General features: G+C 37.9%; 1 protein-coding gene across 1 annotated transcript in view; it reads right to left on the bottom strand.

Moving 5' to 3' along the window:
* The window catches only part of frem2a (FRAS1 related extracellular matrix 2a), a gene marked incomplete at its 5' end in the record, with an annotated part of 62,407 nt that overhangs the window by 27,190 nt on the left and 17,400 nt on the right, over positions 1–17,817 (bottom strand). The window contains 4 exons of the mRNA XM_084105308.1: positions 3,460–3,711; positions 4,685–4,810; positions 12,267–12,497; positions 17,697–17,817. The exon at positions 17,697–17,817 is cut by the window's right edge and continues 26 nt beyond it. Coding sequence (XP_083961434.1) covers positions 3,460–3,711; positions 4,685–4,810; positions 12,267–12,497; positions 17,697–17,817 — 730 coding nt within the window. The remainder of the gene's footprint in view (positions 1–3,459; positions 3,712–4,684; positions 4,811–12,266; positions 12,498–17,696) is intronic.

Below are 17,817 nucleotides of genomic sequence, written 5' to 3'. Positions count from 1 at the left end.
AATGTTTTTAAAAGATGTCTGTTCTTCTCATTGTTGCTGCTAATGCATTTACATTAATTTCCCTGTGCAAGTATATTTTTTGTAGGAAATTCTCAATTTCAGAAACCTATGACTGGTTATTTTACAAATACTGTAAATCAAGTGGTCTCTTTCTGTTTAAGTAGCCAGATTATCCTGCAGTCTCTCTATGTTCGACTATTTCCACTAGTTTTTGCTGTACACTTTATCCCTGCAGCAGAACATCTCTTCAGTTTTAATCTGCAGTGAGCTCAGTCGCTGTCGGCCAAATAACACTGAGCTCGGCATCCAGACCTTGTTTGTTTTGATGCAGTTCATTAGCTCTCAGAGAGAGACAGAAGTACGGAGTGGAACTTCCAAACTCAGTCCACCCGACCCAACAAACGAATGAAAAAGCAACACTATTTAAAAACAAAAAACAGCTAAACTACTTTCAAGCAACTGGAAAAATTATAGTTCATTCGCAAGATGTAGTAACTTCCCAACGCGGCTTATCTCATACACAGGCAGCGTCAAACCAGTTCTCATGTTTAGCACACGTACACACAACTGAGAGTAATTGAGTTTTGGACTGAATTTTCAGCTGTAGTTTTGACCTTCTTTCCTCGCTCGTTGAGATCTTCTCTCCAGCATTCGGAGATAAAATCATCCGTGCATTGCCTGAGGGAGTCGACCTTTGTCTGTTTACCTGCAAACTCCTGCCTCACACACAAACACACACACAGTCTTTTTCCTCATGGTTTCTGGTATTTGGGGGAAGGTGTTCTGCTTTACTCTGCTGGAGTGATGTTTATCTCTCCATCTGCAGTTAACCACTCCACATAAATCTAAATGACACAGCACATATTTCACAGACTCTCTTCATTCGGTTCTGAAACCTTGATAAACAGAAAAATAAAAACAGAAATGATACACAACCTACTTGAGCAGCCCAACTAGGGCCACCAGATCAATAATTCATGCTTAAGTATGTGCGAGTATGTGTTCACAAGAGAGAAATAGAGAGACTGAGGAGAACAGGATGATACAGATTTAGGGGTTACGTAGAATTTCGTATTTACTATTCACAGTCAGCATTTCAAATAGAAAGAATGTAGAAAAACAACCCTCTTCACACACACAGACATAGAAAGACCGTTGTGGCATTGCTGTTTTTCAGCATCTCTTACACGAAAGTCGCATTTTTGAAAAAAGTTTAAAAAAAGAATGAATGAATTTGAAATGATCACGATGCTAAGCCAATGAAGCAATGCTCTAAAATTATTATAAAATAGAAAGCATGTACACATACACAACCGTTCTGAAGTTTGCGGTCAGTAAGATTATTTTAATGTTTAAAAAAGAAGTCTCTTATGTTCACCAAGGCTGCATTTATTTGATCAAAAAGACAGGAAAAACATTACTGTTGTGAAATAGTATTACAATTCAAAAGAATGTTAAACATATGTTAAAATGTAATTTATTCCTGTGATGGCAAAACTGCATTTTCAGCATCATTACTCCAGTCTTCAGTGTCACATGATCCTTCAGAAATCATAATAATATGCTGATTTGCTGCTCAAGAAACATTTCTTATCATTAGCAATTTTGAAAACAGTTGCTGCTTAATATTTTTTGTGGAAACCATAACTTTTTCAGGATTCTTTGATTAATTTAAAAAAAGAACAGGATTTTTTTTTTAAATATTAATCTTTTGTAACCTTATAAATGTCTTTACTGTCACTTTTGATCAATTTATTGCAACCTTGCTGAATAAAAGTCATTTAAAAAAATGTTTGTGTGAAATAGTAATTTCATTTTACTATTTTAAAAGTCTTGAACTATTTCTATAGATACAGAATAGAGTATACTATGCTTATGATGTCTTAAAATACTGTAGCTCACTTGGATTTGAGCTCTCATATTGAGAGAGCAGGAATACAATATCTTGTCCACAGAATTTTATCTTTCACAGCTCATGTCCTGGATTAAGTAAAGACAATTCATTATAGTTACACTTATCTTATAATAAATGTTTAAAGCCTTAAGAAGCCTTGTAACCTCTATGTTAAGCTTAAATAAATCACAATAGGCTGAAATGATACACTCATTTGCAGCTCTATCCCTGAATTTAAGGAGTGTTTTGCTATTGCAAGCTGCTGATTGATGTTTTGGTGGTTTTAGCCCAGATTTACTGATAACAGCCTCAGATAGAGGCAGATATGATCTAATACCCTTAGGATATTGTACCACAGACAAGAGGATTGCCCCAGAAAAAAAAAAACTTTAGTAGCCTGAGGTGTACTGTTTGTGTGTGAGAAAGAGAGGTAGATAAAGAGTCAGAAAGACATGCCAAAACAAAGCGTCAAGAACATCCTCTAATTACACGGCCCCTTTCTTAAACGCACACACACACTATTTACGCTTTAATAAACACTATTTGTCAGATACCGAATGCAGCACGCTTAGCTGAACTTAACTTGATGAAAGCTTTCACCTTCGTGTCACATGGGAATTACCACTAATCCACGTTCAGCGTCGAGCAGCACGGGGATTCAGACACACAGCGTTATATACACGAATGTTAATGTATAGTTTCCTAGTCATAGTGAGCCAACGGATGAACTCTATCCCTTCCAGCTCTCTCCTGAGTATAATTTCACGCTTTCTGTCTTAGGTGGGCTAAGCCAGCGGCTCCTATTTTCCTCAGCAAACTTTTGAGAGGTGCCATAAAAACAGCAAAACAGAGATAAAAGGACAAAAATCTGTCCGCTTTCCACCGAAAAATAATTAATTCTCTTGCTTTGAGGAAAGAAGGCTTTAGAATAACTCAACTTTATCTGTGATTTCAGGCCTCATAATGCTGGAGGAAAAAGAGACTCCCGTGCAAACTTCAGCGTTGCCCATTTACATGTCCATTGTGTCTATTCTGGGTTCATCCGCTGGCTGCCGTATGCACACGAGACACGCAAAAATTCTGTCGCAATACAAGGCTTTGGAGATATCACTGTGTGTTGGACTGTGAATAGCTCTAATTTGTATGGTTCACAGACTGAATTGGAAGTCTGTAAGTTTTTATTAAAAGAAAATACTTTATTTATTTTTAATTTGGTACTTTTGGCACTTTTTATTGATAAAAAAGAAGAAGGGAGAGAGAGAGAGAGAGAGAGAGAGAGAGAGAGAGAGAGAGAGAGAGAGAGAGAAATAATGAGGGGAAAAAACTGGAACAGGAAATGATGCGAGCCAGACTCAAACTCAAATTTCCCACATGAGCACCACAGTGTGCTGACCACTAAGCCACGGCTCCCACTTATTCAGCCCACTTATGACTCATGCACGTTTGTAACTTTCTTTGTTCAGGTCACGTGTATATATCATCAAACTGTCAATATTAGAATCAATACTTCCTGGAGAGAAAATTCCCTGTTCCTTTAAATCATAGAAAAGCAAACAAGTACTTACCGTCGTCCTGGTCCGGCAGTATGAGGATTTTCGCAGTGGGGTATTCTGGCCCCAGATGGCCTCCTATTGGCATACTGAGGGTCACGTTGAAGCTCTCCTCGCCCTCATACAGTGAGTCGTCAATGATCACCACACGACAATGCTTCTCTGTCTCATCCTTATCAAAGCGCAGAATGCTGGCCTGCTCCTCTGGACGGGAGATGTAGTCAGAGTAGGACAGAACAGAAATGGGGACGGTTCCTGTGGCAGAGCCTGCAGCAGGCACAGAAAGGACACATGCTGGGAATTCATTCAAAGCCACATAAGACACATCTGAGGAAATGTTGCAAGTGTGAATCTTTAAAGGGATAGTTTACCCAAAGATAACAATGAAAGTTTTCAAAAATGACTGTCATTCTTTACTCACCATTGCAAAGCAATGGACACAAAAGTAGAAACACACAAAAATGACACAGACAAAACCATTTCAACACAAAGAAAGGCTAGAGACAAGACTTCTGAAGACAGGAAAAAATCTTAGTGAATGATGACTAATATTTGGTCTGTTGCAAAAAGCTATTGAATAACTTCAAAAGACTTTTCATCCGTTTATCCCATCCGAGGTTCTTTGAAAAATATTTACTTTTGTGTTCCATAGACAAAATGTTCATTTTTGGTTGAACTATACCACTTCTTCAACAAATTAAGAAAACAAGAATATTGCTCAGGTCAAGCGTTGTGAATCATCAATTATTTACAGTTTTTGTAGCCCCTAAGATTTTAAATAATACTAAAAATTCAATAAATATAATGAATTTTTCAACCAAGCTTTTGGCATACAAAATTAAAATTAAAAATTAAATATAGAATATTTTATAATAATTTGTCTAAGATCTTGTAAAGGCGATTTTGATCATTTAATTTATAATTAAAATGTTTTCATTTTTAATGATACATTTTTATTTAATTTAGCATTGAATTTCGATTGAAATTTCACAAACTCCCAGCAGTTTCACCACTAACAAAAAGCATTACATGAAAATAATTAACTTAACGTAAAATTAGCAATTTTGTATTTGTACATACAATTTGCATATTTGTATAATACTATATTCTTATTTTACACAATTACAAGCTCCAGTTTAATGTTTGTGCAGTACTTTTGGCCATCATAATCTGCCATTCTGTTAAATAAATTGATTAAAAACGAGAGCATATATAAGGTTGCGTATGCTGTGTATTGCACCTTGCTGGGTGTAACAGACCACCATCAGTTCCTCACTGACATCTCCCCTCCTGTGCACTGGGATCAGGAGTTCTCCGATATCTTCTTCCACGGCAAAGCTGGCCTGAGGAAAGAACACCGTGGACTCTGTCAAAAGAAAAAGAAGATTTGGCTCAGTATTAGGACTGCTGTTCTGTTATATCAGTCACAGAGGGATTTAGCGGCTCCCTGTCAGAAACACTATTACCGCAGGGCTTTATAACACCACAGGCGGTGGATTGATTCTTCAATATATAATTATTTCAAATCATATGGCTCTATACTTGGCGTGTAATGCACATTTAACTTGCACAAAAGGCAAAAACACATTTTGTATGAGAAAATAGATTTTTCATATTGAGCGCTTCATATTAGGTTTTTAGTGGCCTTTGGACAGCGCGGCATCGATATCTGTCTGTACTGGCTGTGTATTGCATTGTGTTGCACTGTAAACCATCTGACTGAGTGGGAGCTTGTTCAGGCATTGCTATTTTCAAATACCGTAGGTCAGGATTGAGTCAACATATAAACAGATTTTTTTATAGCACACTAAACTGATGAAAAAAAAAAAAAAAAAAAACTCTAGCCAGAGACAAATCTATAGAAAAGACTAGTGAAGAGAACTAGTGAAAGCCTGGTGATGTTTTTGAAATAGAGGCGCACAGGGACCAATAGTAATAAAAAAAGAAGATCCCTCTTTGCATGGCCTGTCATCCCCCAGATCCTTCAATGCAATTATACGTGATCCTTTGCAAACATTTCCAATGAAGTCTACAAGTGGTCTTTTGTCACCGAGGGAGAGTGACATACAATAAATACAGTAGAATTTGGTGTACCAGGACTTTTTAAAAAATATTATATTCACAAATGTTGTGTGATAAAATTAACTTAATGGGCTAGTTGTGAACAAATCAAATCAAATTTTCACACAAATTGATACTCAACTCTGTTACTCAACTTATTATTAAAAAAATATATTTTTACAGGAAATATAAGCCAACTATATTTGGTCTAAAACTAGCTGACCCGAACTGAATTGCAACTTAATTTAGGCTAAATTTGTTGCAACCGGTTCCGACATATTTTTTCAAATATAATTTTTTAATTAGGTCTCTTTACTTTTCCATGTTTATTTAATGCATATCAATAGAATGCAACATCAAATCAAAGGCATTATTCTGTATTTATACATGATAACAGGGTTGAAAAAGATTCAAACCTCATAGAAAATTTATAGAAAATAAAACTGCTCTTATAATATTACAGTAGTTTGATCCTCTGATTGACAGGTATTTCAGAAAATGTCAATCATCTATTCTCCCCATTTGTTTCAAATGAAAAAAAAGAGATAAAGACAACAATTGCTATATTGTGTAACAATTTATCCACCCCAGATTTTTTCAACCATTTGACATTGTGATTTTCAGAACAAAATGTTCTCTGCAAAACCAAAACATTGTTCTCTCTTCGGTCTCTGAGTTTTGTGCAGACTGAGTGACGGCTCTGCTGATAAAAGAATGAATCTTACAGCCCTCAAGACTCAAACACTGGCTCTAAGAAAAGAATAACAATGAGGCAAATGTATGTAGCCTCTCAGGTATAAGGCTTATGTATTGAGAGAGAATGTGTCTTACCCTCACTCACACAGGAAACATCAGGGGCCAAAATAATGACCTTGTTTTGTAAGGAACAAAAACAAGACCGATTAGAAAGTAAAATCCTCTACATTTATATTCAGCTCTTGGTTGAGTCCTCTGCAGATAGGCGGTCAAATTACTTTTGATTGACAGAATAGCATGGTATAGATAGGATTTATTTTAATTATATACATGTCAATCATAACAGATTATTTATAAAAAGTATTGCAGTACTTTTCTATACTCACTTTGAATGAACACACAAATGTATTGATGTACAAATGTATGTATACAAATGTAAATATATATATTGCATTAAGTAAATTCCTTCCTTCCTTCCTTCCTTCCTTCCTTCCTTCCTTCCTTCCTTCCTTCCTTCCTTCCTTCCTTCCTTCCTTCCTTCCTTCCTTCCTTCCTTCCTTCCTTCCTTCCTTCCTTCCTTCCTTCCTTCCTTCCTTCCTTCCTTCCTTCCTTCCTTCCTTCCTTCCTTCCTTCCTTCCTTCCTTCCTTCCTTCCTTCCTTCCTTCCTTCCTTGGCCCTATCATACACCCGGCGCAATGCGGCGCGACGCAAGTGTTTTTTGCTAGTTTCAGCCCCACGCAGTTATCCTTTTCATGTCCTGTGCCGCATGGTTTAAATAGCAAATGCATTTGGGCCCATCTGTGCGCCCATGGGCGTGCTGGTCTGAAAACGAGGTGTGTTCAGGTGCATTGTTGGAGCGTTTCTATTTTTGAGGCAACTGAAATAGACTGCCCCATTGACCAACTGAAACCTGGGGTGCTGCTTTCCTCACTTCCTTTCCTCGCGTCTCAGCTCCACCCCCTGTAGGATGCGAGGGAAGAAAGGGAGGACGGAGGAATCGAAGAAAAGCTTATTTATACATTGGAATACTTGATCACACGAGCGTCACTTCGCAGTGTCATCAGCAGTGCCCTTAAGGATCGGCCCTTATGTTGTTTTAGTTTGGTTATTTAAGAAATTCATAATAAATAATAATAAAGCAAGATACGCAGTTGAAATATGTGAGATGTGTGGTTTATATAAACTGCAAATGTAAAGTATAAATTCAAATGATTGTGACCAATGTGAAGGGGAAGGAGAATTTATATGTGCGTCACGTTTAGTTGATAAAACACTTCTGCAAAGGATACACCTGTGTATCCTCGCTCATGACTCCTCTGGAAGCCGATCCTCGCCTCCTGCTATTAGAGAATTTGAGATGTCCTTCAAGATGGCTGAGCTTGATCGGTTTCCGGGTCATTGGATGGAGGACGGAGGAGCGAGGAAACGAGGAGGGATATTGAGAAGCACCCCAGGTCTAAAATCAATGGCGCAGTATTTATTTATTTTTGTTATTTAAAGGGCGCATTAGTAATATGCGCCTATAAGCGGGTGCACAACGCACGTACACTTTGCTTATTACACACACAGGGATGTGCAGCAGCACACAAGCATGCCAAAAATTAAAAATAAAAGGGTTACAATGTAAAAGATTATTATTGTGTACATAGAGCTATGGTGGAATCCGGCTTGTCCCGTAGATGGTCTGCCTGCGCTCTTTAACCTTGCGCACGAGCAGATCCGTTTCCTCTATGGACTGTTTGCAAATTCCGCCATGCAATTAGCGAATCCTCCATGGCGCGAGCGCAACTGGCTTTTAAAGGGAATGGGAAATTACACTTTGGTTAATTGCACGTTATGCCCAAAACACACCCATTACTCATTAAGAGAATAGGGACAACCACTTTAGACCAAGCGCTGGGCGCGCCAACCATTATTCCCGTCTTTAAACTAGGGTGTGTCCGAATCCACTTTTGATAAAGTGCACTCGCTTTAGACCATGCGGTTAGATCGTTAAAATAGGGCCCTAAATCTCCTATGCAGTTTTGCTTCAAGAAAATGCATCTTGTTTTAAAGGGTTAGTTCACCCAAAAATGAAAATTCTGTCAGTAATTGCTCACCCTCATGTTGTTCCAACCCCGTAAGACCTTCGTTCATCTTCGGAACACAAATTAAGATATTTTTGATTAAATCTGAGTGCTGGATCACTCCTCCATAGGCTTCTAAGACACTATAACTGGCCCAGAAAATGTATTAAAGACATCGTTAATATAGACCAAGTGACTCCAGTGGCTCAATCTTAAGCTTAAATATTTTTTGTGCACAAAAACAGACAAAAATAACGACTTTATTCCACTTTTCATTGCCTCGAGTCTTTTCATGTAGTGTTTTAGCGCAGCGCGTCTGTGTTGCACGTCACCACGTAGGCTCACTATTGGGCGACACTGGTCATGCGTGTGATACGTGGTGACGTGCAACACAGACGCGCTACGCTTAAACACTACGTGAAAAAACTCGAGGCCCAGAGAGAAGGAAATGAAAAGTGGAATAAAGTCGTTATTTTTGTTTGTTTTTGCGCACAAAAAGTATTTAAGCTTTAGATTGAGCCACTGGAGTCACTTGGACTATATTAACGATGTCTTTAATACATTTTCTGGGCCAGCAAGTTATAATGTCTTAGAAGCCTATGGAGGAGTGATCCAGCTCTCAGATTTAATCAAAAATATCTTAATTTGTGTTCTGAAGATGAACGAAGGTCTTACGGGGTTGGAACAAAGTCGTTATTTTTGTTTGTTTTTGCGCACAAAAAGTATTCTCGTCGCTTTATAAACTTAAGATTGAGCCACTGGAGTCACTTGGACTATATTAACGATGTCTTTAATACATTTTCTGGGCCAGCAAGTTATAGTGTCTTAGAAGCCTATGGAGGAGTGATCCAGCTCTCAGATTTAATCAGAAATATCTTAATTTGTGTTCCGAAGATGAACGAAGGTCTTACGGGGTTGGAACAACATGAGGGTGAGTAATTACTGACATAAATTTCATTTTTGGGTGAACTAACCCTTTAAAGATATATAGTTTTAATACTTATTTAGAAAAGTATTTTTTGCATTGTGGTTTGTTTGACCTTTTCAAGCCACACAATCTTCAAAACAAAAAAGTATTTCAGTAATCCAGCAGGAAAAGATAAAGCCATTTTAACTTTCAATAAACCCCTTCTCAACATAAGACTAATAAAACCAGAAAGCAAAGTTGCAGTAATGTAGTAGCCTCTCCTCTTCCTTAATGGCTCTTTACACTAATAAGCAGTGAAAGGTTCTGGCTGTAAAGCAGGAAGCTTGTCACATCACAGCCATCCCTGTCACAGATGTGACTCCAGATGCACGCTTTTGTCTGAGCCAACGGGTCGTTGTAAGCCATCATGTGTGAACGACTCTGTGGCAACTGGGTCAGACAGGTCTCCGAAGGCCCCGTCGGAAGAAAACCACCTCCCTCTCGCATTCAAATATTAATGCCTGACCTCACACTGCCACACACGCACAAAAGCTAAAAGGATAATTAACCTGAAAGGAAAAAACTGCACGTGGAGCAATAGGACCGCAAGCATGCCGACCGCCCCATCCTCCCCTCCCTCTCGCCATTAAAAAGAGCAGCCAGACTCTGTCACGTCAAGCCTCCCATGGGGCATCAGCCTCAGCAAACAAACCCCACCATAAGACTGATAATTAGCTCACTGGGGAAGCAGCAGAGTTTTCTTTCTTTTTTTCTAAGGAGAAATAACTTCTGCAAAGATAGCGAGGTTTAAGTAACATTTAGATGGAAACTATCGCAGCGTTTGGGATTACAGATGAGAATTTTAATTATCCAGGGACCCTGAGGAGGCGATAAAGACAAAAACACACAGAATAAAACAATATAAGCCTCCGGTTATTCAAGCTACACATTTAAATACGTCCGTAATTGTGCGAATATGAGATGATGTCGTGATGATGAACAGGCAAATGATTCAGCCACGGCTCTCGGCTAAAAAAAACAGACGTATTTTGTAACGAGCTGCTTGGAGATAAAAAAAAAAAGCTTGTGTAAAAAGTGTTTTTGATGACAGGTTTATTCACGACGGCTTTCTGATGTTATTACGCCATCTCTGTTTGGGTCCTCGCAGACCAAAATGCATCGCCCCCTCAGAAATGACCCCTTGAAATCTGCAACTAACTTTCCAATGCGAATGGTTTAATTACAGAGTCAGTGCAGATCTGTCAAACCTTTCTCAAACACCTGTCGACAATTTACATTAATCGACGAGACGCTTTCAAAGCAAGACAGAGCTGTGTGGAGAATTCGAGATGAAAAGAAGGGCCGCGGACATGCGGGGGTGCGCTGAAAGCTCGCAGGTAGGAAGAGATATCAAATGCTATGATAATTGAGGTCTACTGAAAGACAGAAAAAAGCATCTGCAATATGGAGATAATGCACGTGTTTAATCTGCAACGTCGAACAAAAAAATTATAAAATAGCCTGGGATGTTTTTAGAAGCTTTGTTTTTTTTTGTTGGTTTTTTTTCGGTCTCTTGAACATCCTGCCTACCTCTGACTCACCCACTTCTTTGCTAGATGTAATGGTGGTTCAGGATATTGAGCGGCTGAACCGGAGATATTTTTGAAGAATTAAATGTGTCTGAAAAAAGAACTGATCTCATATAATCATTGGATAAGTTTGTGTCTGAAAAGCCAATGCACATGAGATAGAATGTAATATACACTTGTGTTCACAAGTTTGGGGTCGGTAAGATATTTTTATGTTTTTGAAAGTCTCTTATGCTCATCAAGGCTTTATTTATTTGATCAAAGAAACTGTCAAACTGTTTTCTATTGTAATATATTTTAAAATGCATCATTCCTTCAGTCTTCAGTGTCACATGATCCTTCAGAAATCATTCTAATGTGATGATTTGATGCTCAAGAAACATTTCTTAATATTATCAGTGCTGAAAACAGTTGTGCTGCTTAATATTTTTGAGAAAACCATAATTTTTTCTAAATTTTCTGATGAATAAAAGTTCAAAAGAACAGTGTTTATTTGAAATAGAAACCTTTTGTAATACTATAAATGTCTTTACTGTCACTTTCAATCAATTTAATGGATCCTTGCGGAATAAAAGTATTAATTTCTTTCAACAACAACAACAAAAATATTTAAAAATTAAAATTAAGTGTAATTTAGGTAATATAAGTACTGGTCTGCACCAACCAGCAATTTTCCAATTATAAAATACTTCTATCCCAGCTTGCAAAGACAACCATAAGTAATCAATTTTTCAAGTTTACACCCGATTTACCCAAAAAAGGTGTAAACACTGAGTCACTTTTAAAACATTGCTCTGTTTTTTTTTGTGCAGCCTGACAAAAGTAGCATACTGACTCAACCAATTATGTGAGTTTAAAATAGTTATTTATTCACAATATTACTGTTTTTACCGCATTTTTGGTCAAATAAATAAAGGTTTGGTGAGCATAAGAGACTTTCAAAAACATAAAATCTTACCAATCATTTACTCTTCCTCAAGTTGTTCCAAACCTGTATGACTTTCTTTCTTCTGCTGAACACAAAAGAAGATATTTTGAAGAAAGTCGGTAACCAAACGACTGATGGACCCCATTGACTTCCATAGTAGGAAAAAAATAATACTATGAAAGTCAATGGGGACCAGCAACTGTTTAATTACCAACCTTCTTTAAAATACCTTCTTTTGTGTTCAGCAGAAGAAAGAAAGTCATACAGGTTTGGAACAACTTGAGGAAGAGTAAATGATGACAGCATTTTCATTTTTGGGTGAACTATCCCTTTAACTGATATTTTATTCATTCTAACTGGTTACCATTTGTAAAGGTTGGAGCCAGAACATAAAAACACAGTTTCTGCTCAGAATGTACCAAAATGAAAAACATTTAGTTTCTAATACTTGTTTTTCCTTTTCTGTAGTGCTCAGTGGTGCAGAAATAGCTTTTCAGCTGTAATAAAGTTTATAGTTCGGGTAGGTTTGAAATTTTAAACTAAATCTTAGTTTGGTCAACTTTTGTTGGACTTACCATCACCTGGATCCACGATCTCAACTGTGGCTATTGCTGGTGACTCCAAAACACTCATCACCGGCTCAGTCAGGACAATCTGGAACGTCTCGGACTGCTCGTATTTCCCATCAGAGAGAACCCTCACTCTCCATGTGGCTCTGGTCTGGCCGGGGTTAAACTGTACCTGCTTCTGAGATTTTCCAAGGAAATCCTTGCCCTTCTCGGCACTGCCATCCAGAGTACCAATCCCTAAAAACAGCACAAATTCAACAACTTCGACAAACTTTTCCTGACTTCCTATCTCCAGCCTCCAGATGTGTCACAATTCAAGACTTCGAGAATGATCTACTCAAAGAATCTTATTACTAAATTTATGAGCTGGGATTAGCTAAGGTCTGCATTTCCCAGATTTATAAAGATCGCGCACAACAGTGCAGAAAGAGATGCACTATATATACAGTAGAAGTTTTAAAAAGCCACATGTCTGTTGGTGTCTGATGCTTCAAGACTAAGATGTAGGAACAAAATCAAGGAACATGTTGAACTGAAGTACAGCATGTAGACTCAACTTCCTCTCTACTGTAACAGAGGAATGAAGCTGTGATGGGATTCCCACACAGTGGGAAAACCTGAAGTGAACCTGCCCGGAAGCGTTTGATCTCTGATACATCAAGCAGAGACACTGTCAGGGATCCGTCTGCCAGAACCTCCCAAACAGATGTGAGGAATTAAATCACCGCAGTCTTTCAGATCAATGCTGGATGATCGCTGCTCTTCAATCCATAACACTTGACAAGAAAAGCAAAATACCGGTAGTAGAAAAAGATTGTAGATTTAGGGATCTAATTATGAATATAGATTTTTTATATATTGACCAACTAGACACATGACAAGCATCAAAAATGTACATGCTTTGTTAGAGTTTAACACTTTATTTTCTTTGCACATTGTCATCTAAAACGTTATTTTGGTCAGCTAAATGCTATTGTAAATACAAGTAAATGTAACTCAAATTTATGAATTATTCATGACAAAATATTGACTAAATTTGTGACTAAAAATGTATGACTACAACAAAAAGCTGTGAACAAATACCACTGATTGGAGCAGTTATTGATACACAGACATATTTTCGCATACTATTCTACCATTTAGTGCAGAAATTATGGCTGATACTTTATATATTTTGAACTGCTACAACCATCCCATTAAGAAATTAGAAACATCACAAGTGAGAAGTTATTTCAATATAGATATTTCAATAGTAAATATAGGACAGGGACGATATACATATCCCCTGATTCGATACTATCACGATACTTGGGTGCCGATACGATATGCATAGTGATTTTTAAACATTGCGATTCTGCAAGTATTGTGATTTGATATTGCTATGTATTGAGATCTTTTTTTGCTTTTTCAACTTTAGACCATGGAGAAAAGTTGAATGATACACTTTATATACATCAAAGTATACATTACAGTGAGGAAAATAAGTATTTGAACACCCTGCTATTTTGCAAGTTCCCCCACTTGGAAATCATGGAGGGGTCTGAAATTTTCATCGTAGGTGCATGTCCACTGTGAGAGACATAATCTAAAAAAAACCCCCCAGAAATCACAATATATGATTTTTTAACTATTTATTTGTATGATACAGCTGCAAATAAGTATTTGAACACCTGTCTATCAGCTAGAATTCTGACCCTCAAAGACCTGTTAGTCTGCCTTTAAAATGTCCACCTCCACTCCATTTATTATCCTAAATTAGATGCACCTGTTTGAGGTCGTTAGCTGCATAAAGACACCTGTCCACCCCATACAATCAGTAAGAATCCAACTACTAACATGGCCAAGACCAAAGAGCTGTCCAAAGACACTAGAGACAAAATTGTACACCTCCACAAGGTTGGAAAGGGCTACGGGGAAATTGCCAAGCAGCTTGGTGAAAAAAGGTCCACTGTTGGAGCAATCATTAGAAAATGGAAGAAGCTAAACATGACTGTCAATCTCCCTCGGACTGGGGCTCCATGCAAGATCTCACCTCGTGGGGTCTCAATGATCCTAAGAAAGGTGAGAAATCAGCCCAGAACTACACGGGAGGAGCTGGTCAATGACCTGAAAAGAGCTGGGACCACCGTTTCCAAGGTTACTGTTGGTAATACACTAAGACGTCATGGTCTGAAATCATGCATGGCACGGAAGGTTCCCCTGCTTAAACCAGCTCATGTCAAGGCCCGTCTTAAGTTTGCCAATGACCATTTGGATGATCCAGAGGAGTCATGGGAGAAAGTCATGTGGTCAGATGAGACCAAAATATAACTTTTTGGTCATAATTCCACTAAACGTGTTTGGAGGAAGAAGAATGATGAGTACCATCCCAAGAACACCATCCCTACTGTGAAGCATGGGGGTGGTAGCATCATGCTTTGGGGTTGTTGTTCTGCACATGGGACAGGGCGACTGCACTGTATTAAGGAGAGGATGACCGGGGCCATGTATTGCGAGATTTTGGGGAACAACCTCCTTCCCTCAGTTGAAGATGGGTCGAGGCTGGGTCTTCCAACATGACAATGACCCGAAGCACACAGCCAGGATAACCAAGGAGTGGCTCTGTAAGAAGCATATCAAGGTTCTGGCGTGGCCTAGCCAGTCTCCAGACCTAAACCCAATAGAGAATCTTTGGAGGGAGCTCAAACTCCGTGTTTCTCAGCGACAGCCCAGAAACCTGACTGATCTAGAGAAGATCTGTGTGGAGGAGTGGGCCAAAATCCCTCCTGCAGTGTGTGCAAACCTGGTGAAAAAGGTGAAACCTTTGACCTCTGTAATTGCAAACAAAGCCTACTGTACCAAATATTAACACTGATTTTCTCAGGTGTTCAAATACTTATTTGCAGCTGTATCATACAAATAAATAGTTAAAAAATCATACATTGTGATTTCTGGATTTTTTTTTTAGATTATGTCTCTCACAGTGGACATGCACCTACGATGACAATTTCAGACCCCTCCATGATTTCCAAGTGGGAGAACTTGCAAAATAGCAGGGTGTTCAAATACTTATTTTCCTCACTGTATATACACATGATGGTGCAGTTCATATATCAGTCGATGTTTCTCCGTCCGTCATTTTTCACTATCTCGTATCCACTAATAAGAGATATGATGTCATGTAATACTCACTGATTCAACACATATCGCCCTCTGCTGAAATAAATAAAAAATGTAATTTACTATGAATATTATTATTATTAATTAATATTAATATATATTCTGGAATAATAATAAAAAAAATTGTGATAATTAGATTTAGAATTTCCCCAGCCCTAGTAAATATAAGTTATTAAAAATACAAGGACTAAAGAATTGCATGATTTTTTTGTAATAAAATCATTTTATTTCAGTTACACTAGAGGGGCCGTGAAACTGATGTTCCTTTAAGTGACCATTATAGTTTTTTTGTTTTTTATTTAGCTGCAGCATACAGCTACAACTTCAGAAGGAACAAAAACCTTCAAATGTTCCACCCAACCATGTGAAAAAAAAATCTTCCAAGAAAGCAGAGAAAGACAGAAATTGATTGAAAGATATAAGGCGAATACAATAAAAAGAGAACGAAAGCCAGAGAGTTCACTTTCAATTCCATTTCTCTAACAACAGGGGGGCCCATTCTCCCCACAACAAGCGGCATAGGACGCCAGCCACAGTGAGACGTGAGGAAAAGGAGAAAAGGACAGAGGCAGGCGGGTGTGAAAAAGTAGAAAGCTTTGTTGAGGGGGGATGATGTTTGGCAGAGATCGGAGCGCCAGGCTCCAAAGAGCACAGAAAGAGCACTAAGACTATCACACTTTTGCTGTTACAAGGAGGGTTCATCCGAAAATAGGCAGAATTTTCTCTCGCTAATGTTCTTTGAAACCCGTTTGTGTTTTGTTTCTTCTGTTAGACAGTGATTTGAAGCAATCATTCTTGCGGTCCAAAATAGTTTTATTTAATAAAACTAAGGTCTTTTGCTCTATAATTTGTCTATATAATTTAACATTTTTACTTTTAATTTTACTGTCCCTTATTCAATTTTGATCTTTGACATCATCATTGCTTGACTGCCTGGATCCCATTGCACCAATTATATAAATGTATTTCCTATCCCTTTAGATCAATTTAATGCATCCTTGCTGAATAAAAGTATACATTTCTTTAAAAAATTAAATAAAATAAAAATTCTTACTGACCCAAACCTTTTGATATAGCGTATATTCAAATTTCACTATAAGAACTTCTATATGGAAGCCAACTTCACTTTTCACACACAAAAAAAAAGGTAGTTTTTCCATAGGTCCAGGTTTTAATGTAACAAAATATACATTTTATTTTAAATGACCAAAAATGCTGTCTCAACTACACAAGATGATTCTTCGGTATTACACACATCTCTTTGGTAACTGCTTTATAGAGTGGTAGGGACAAAATTAGCAATGGCGACAGAAAATGAAGCCTATGGGGCCAATCACACAGAACACGTATTTGAGTTTAAAAGTACAAGTCGCATTTCAGTGGAATGAAAAAAAGAAAAAAAAAAACTAGGTCTAGATCACTCATTTTCATTTCCCTGCATAGAACCTCATTATTAGCACCCCATATCCATCTTTTCTATCTGCTCGCTTCCTTCTCATCTCTCTTGTTGCCTTCTGCTCTCCACTTTCACGTTCCCTATTTTTAACCTCAACATCCCTCAAAGCCAACACACACAAACCACAAATCCGAAGCAGCGTAAACAAAGACTCTTGGTTTAATGGATACTGACCACATGTAGGGCTGTGCTGAGCCCGGTGCAGGGCAAGATAAGCAGGTGTACGCTCAAAAAAAAATTTCAGACTGTTCTACGGATGTCAGAGAGCGAGGGCTTTCATCTCAGACACAAAGGAGCCGAAACTACTTAGAAAAACATCTCTAACAGCTTCCCGTTGATAAGCTTAAGTAATAACAGCTCTCACTCTGAATGCTAATGATTCACTTTTAACGCTTGTACTGGTGACTTCTTGTCAAGTTTAATCAATTCTGGATAATAATTTGTTTTTGCGGCAAAAAAAACAAAAAGGTGATGGAGAAGGAAAAATGTGTGAAATAAAGTATTTTGCTGGAAGGGAATCAAATAAAGAATGATCCAATGCTAAAATTTCTATATATATTATAATCATTATGTTCACAACTTGTAATCATTCCTTCAATGTGCTCATTGTTTCTGCCATAAATGAATACATTGTTTGCTAACTGTGTGATTTGTATATGTACATTTCTGAAATACATTACTTGGACCTTTGATAACAGATCACTCTAAACTGTAATGTAGACGGCATGCATTTTCTGTAAAGCTGCTTTGAAACTATGTATTGTGAAAAGCGGCATACAAATAAATGTGAATTGAATTGAATCCAGTGCTCTGATACTCACCAACAAAAGACGTTTCACCCAGAAAACCTCGACGTCTAAGGATCACCTCGAGAACTTTATCCTGCTCATCCACCACATATTTCGGCTTCTCCAGAGAAATCCAAGCCCAGTTCAGACGAAA

Source organism: Abramis brama, assembly GCF_963993115.1.
Source record: "Abramis brama genome assembly, chromosome: 25".
Taxonomy (NCBI): Eukaryota; Metazoa; Chordata; class Actinopteri; order Cypriniformes; family Leuciscidae; genus Abramis; species Abramis brama.
The sequence above is the reverse complement of the archived record's forward strand: the minus strand, read 5'-3'. Positions and strand labels throughout refer to the sequence as shown.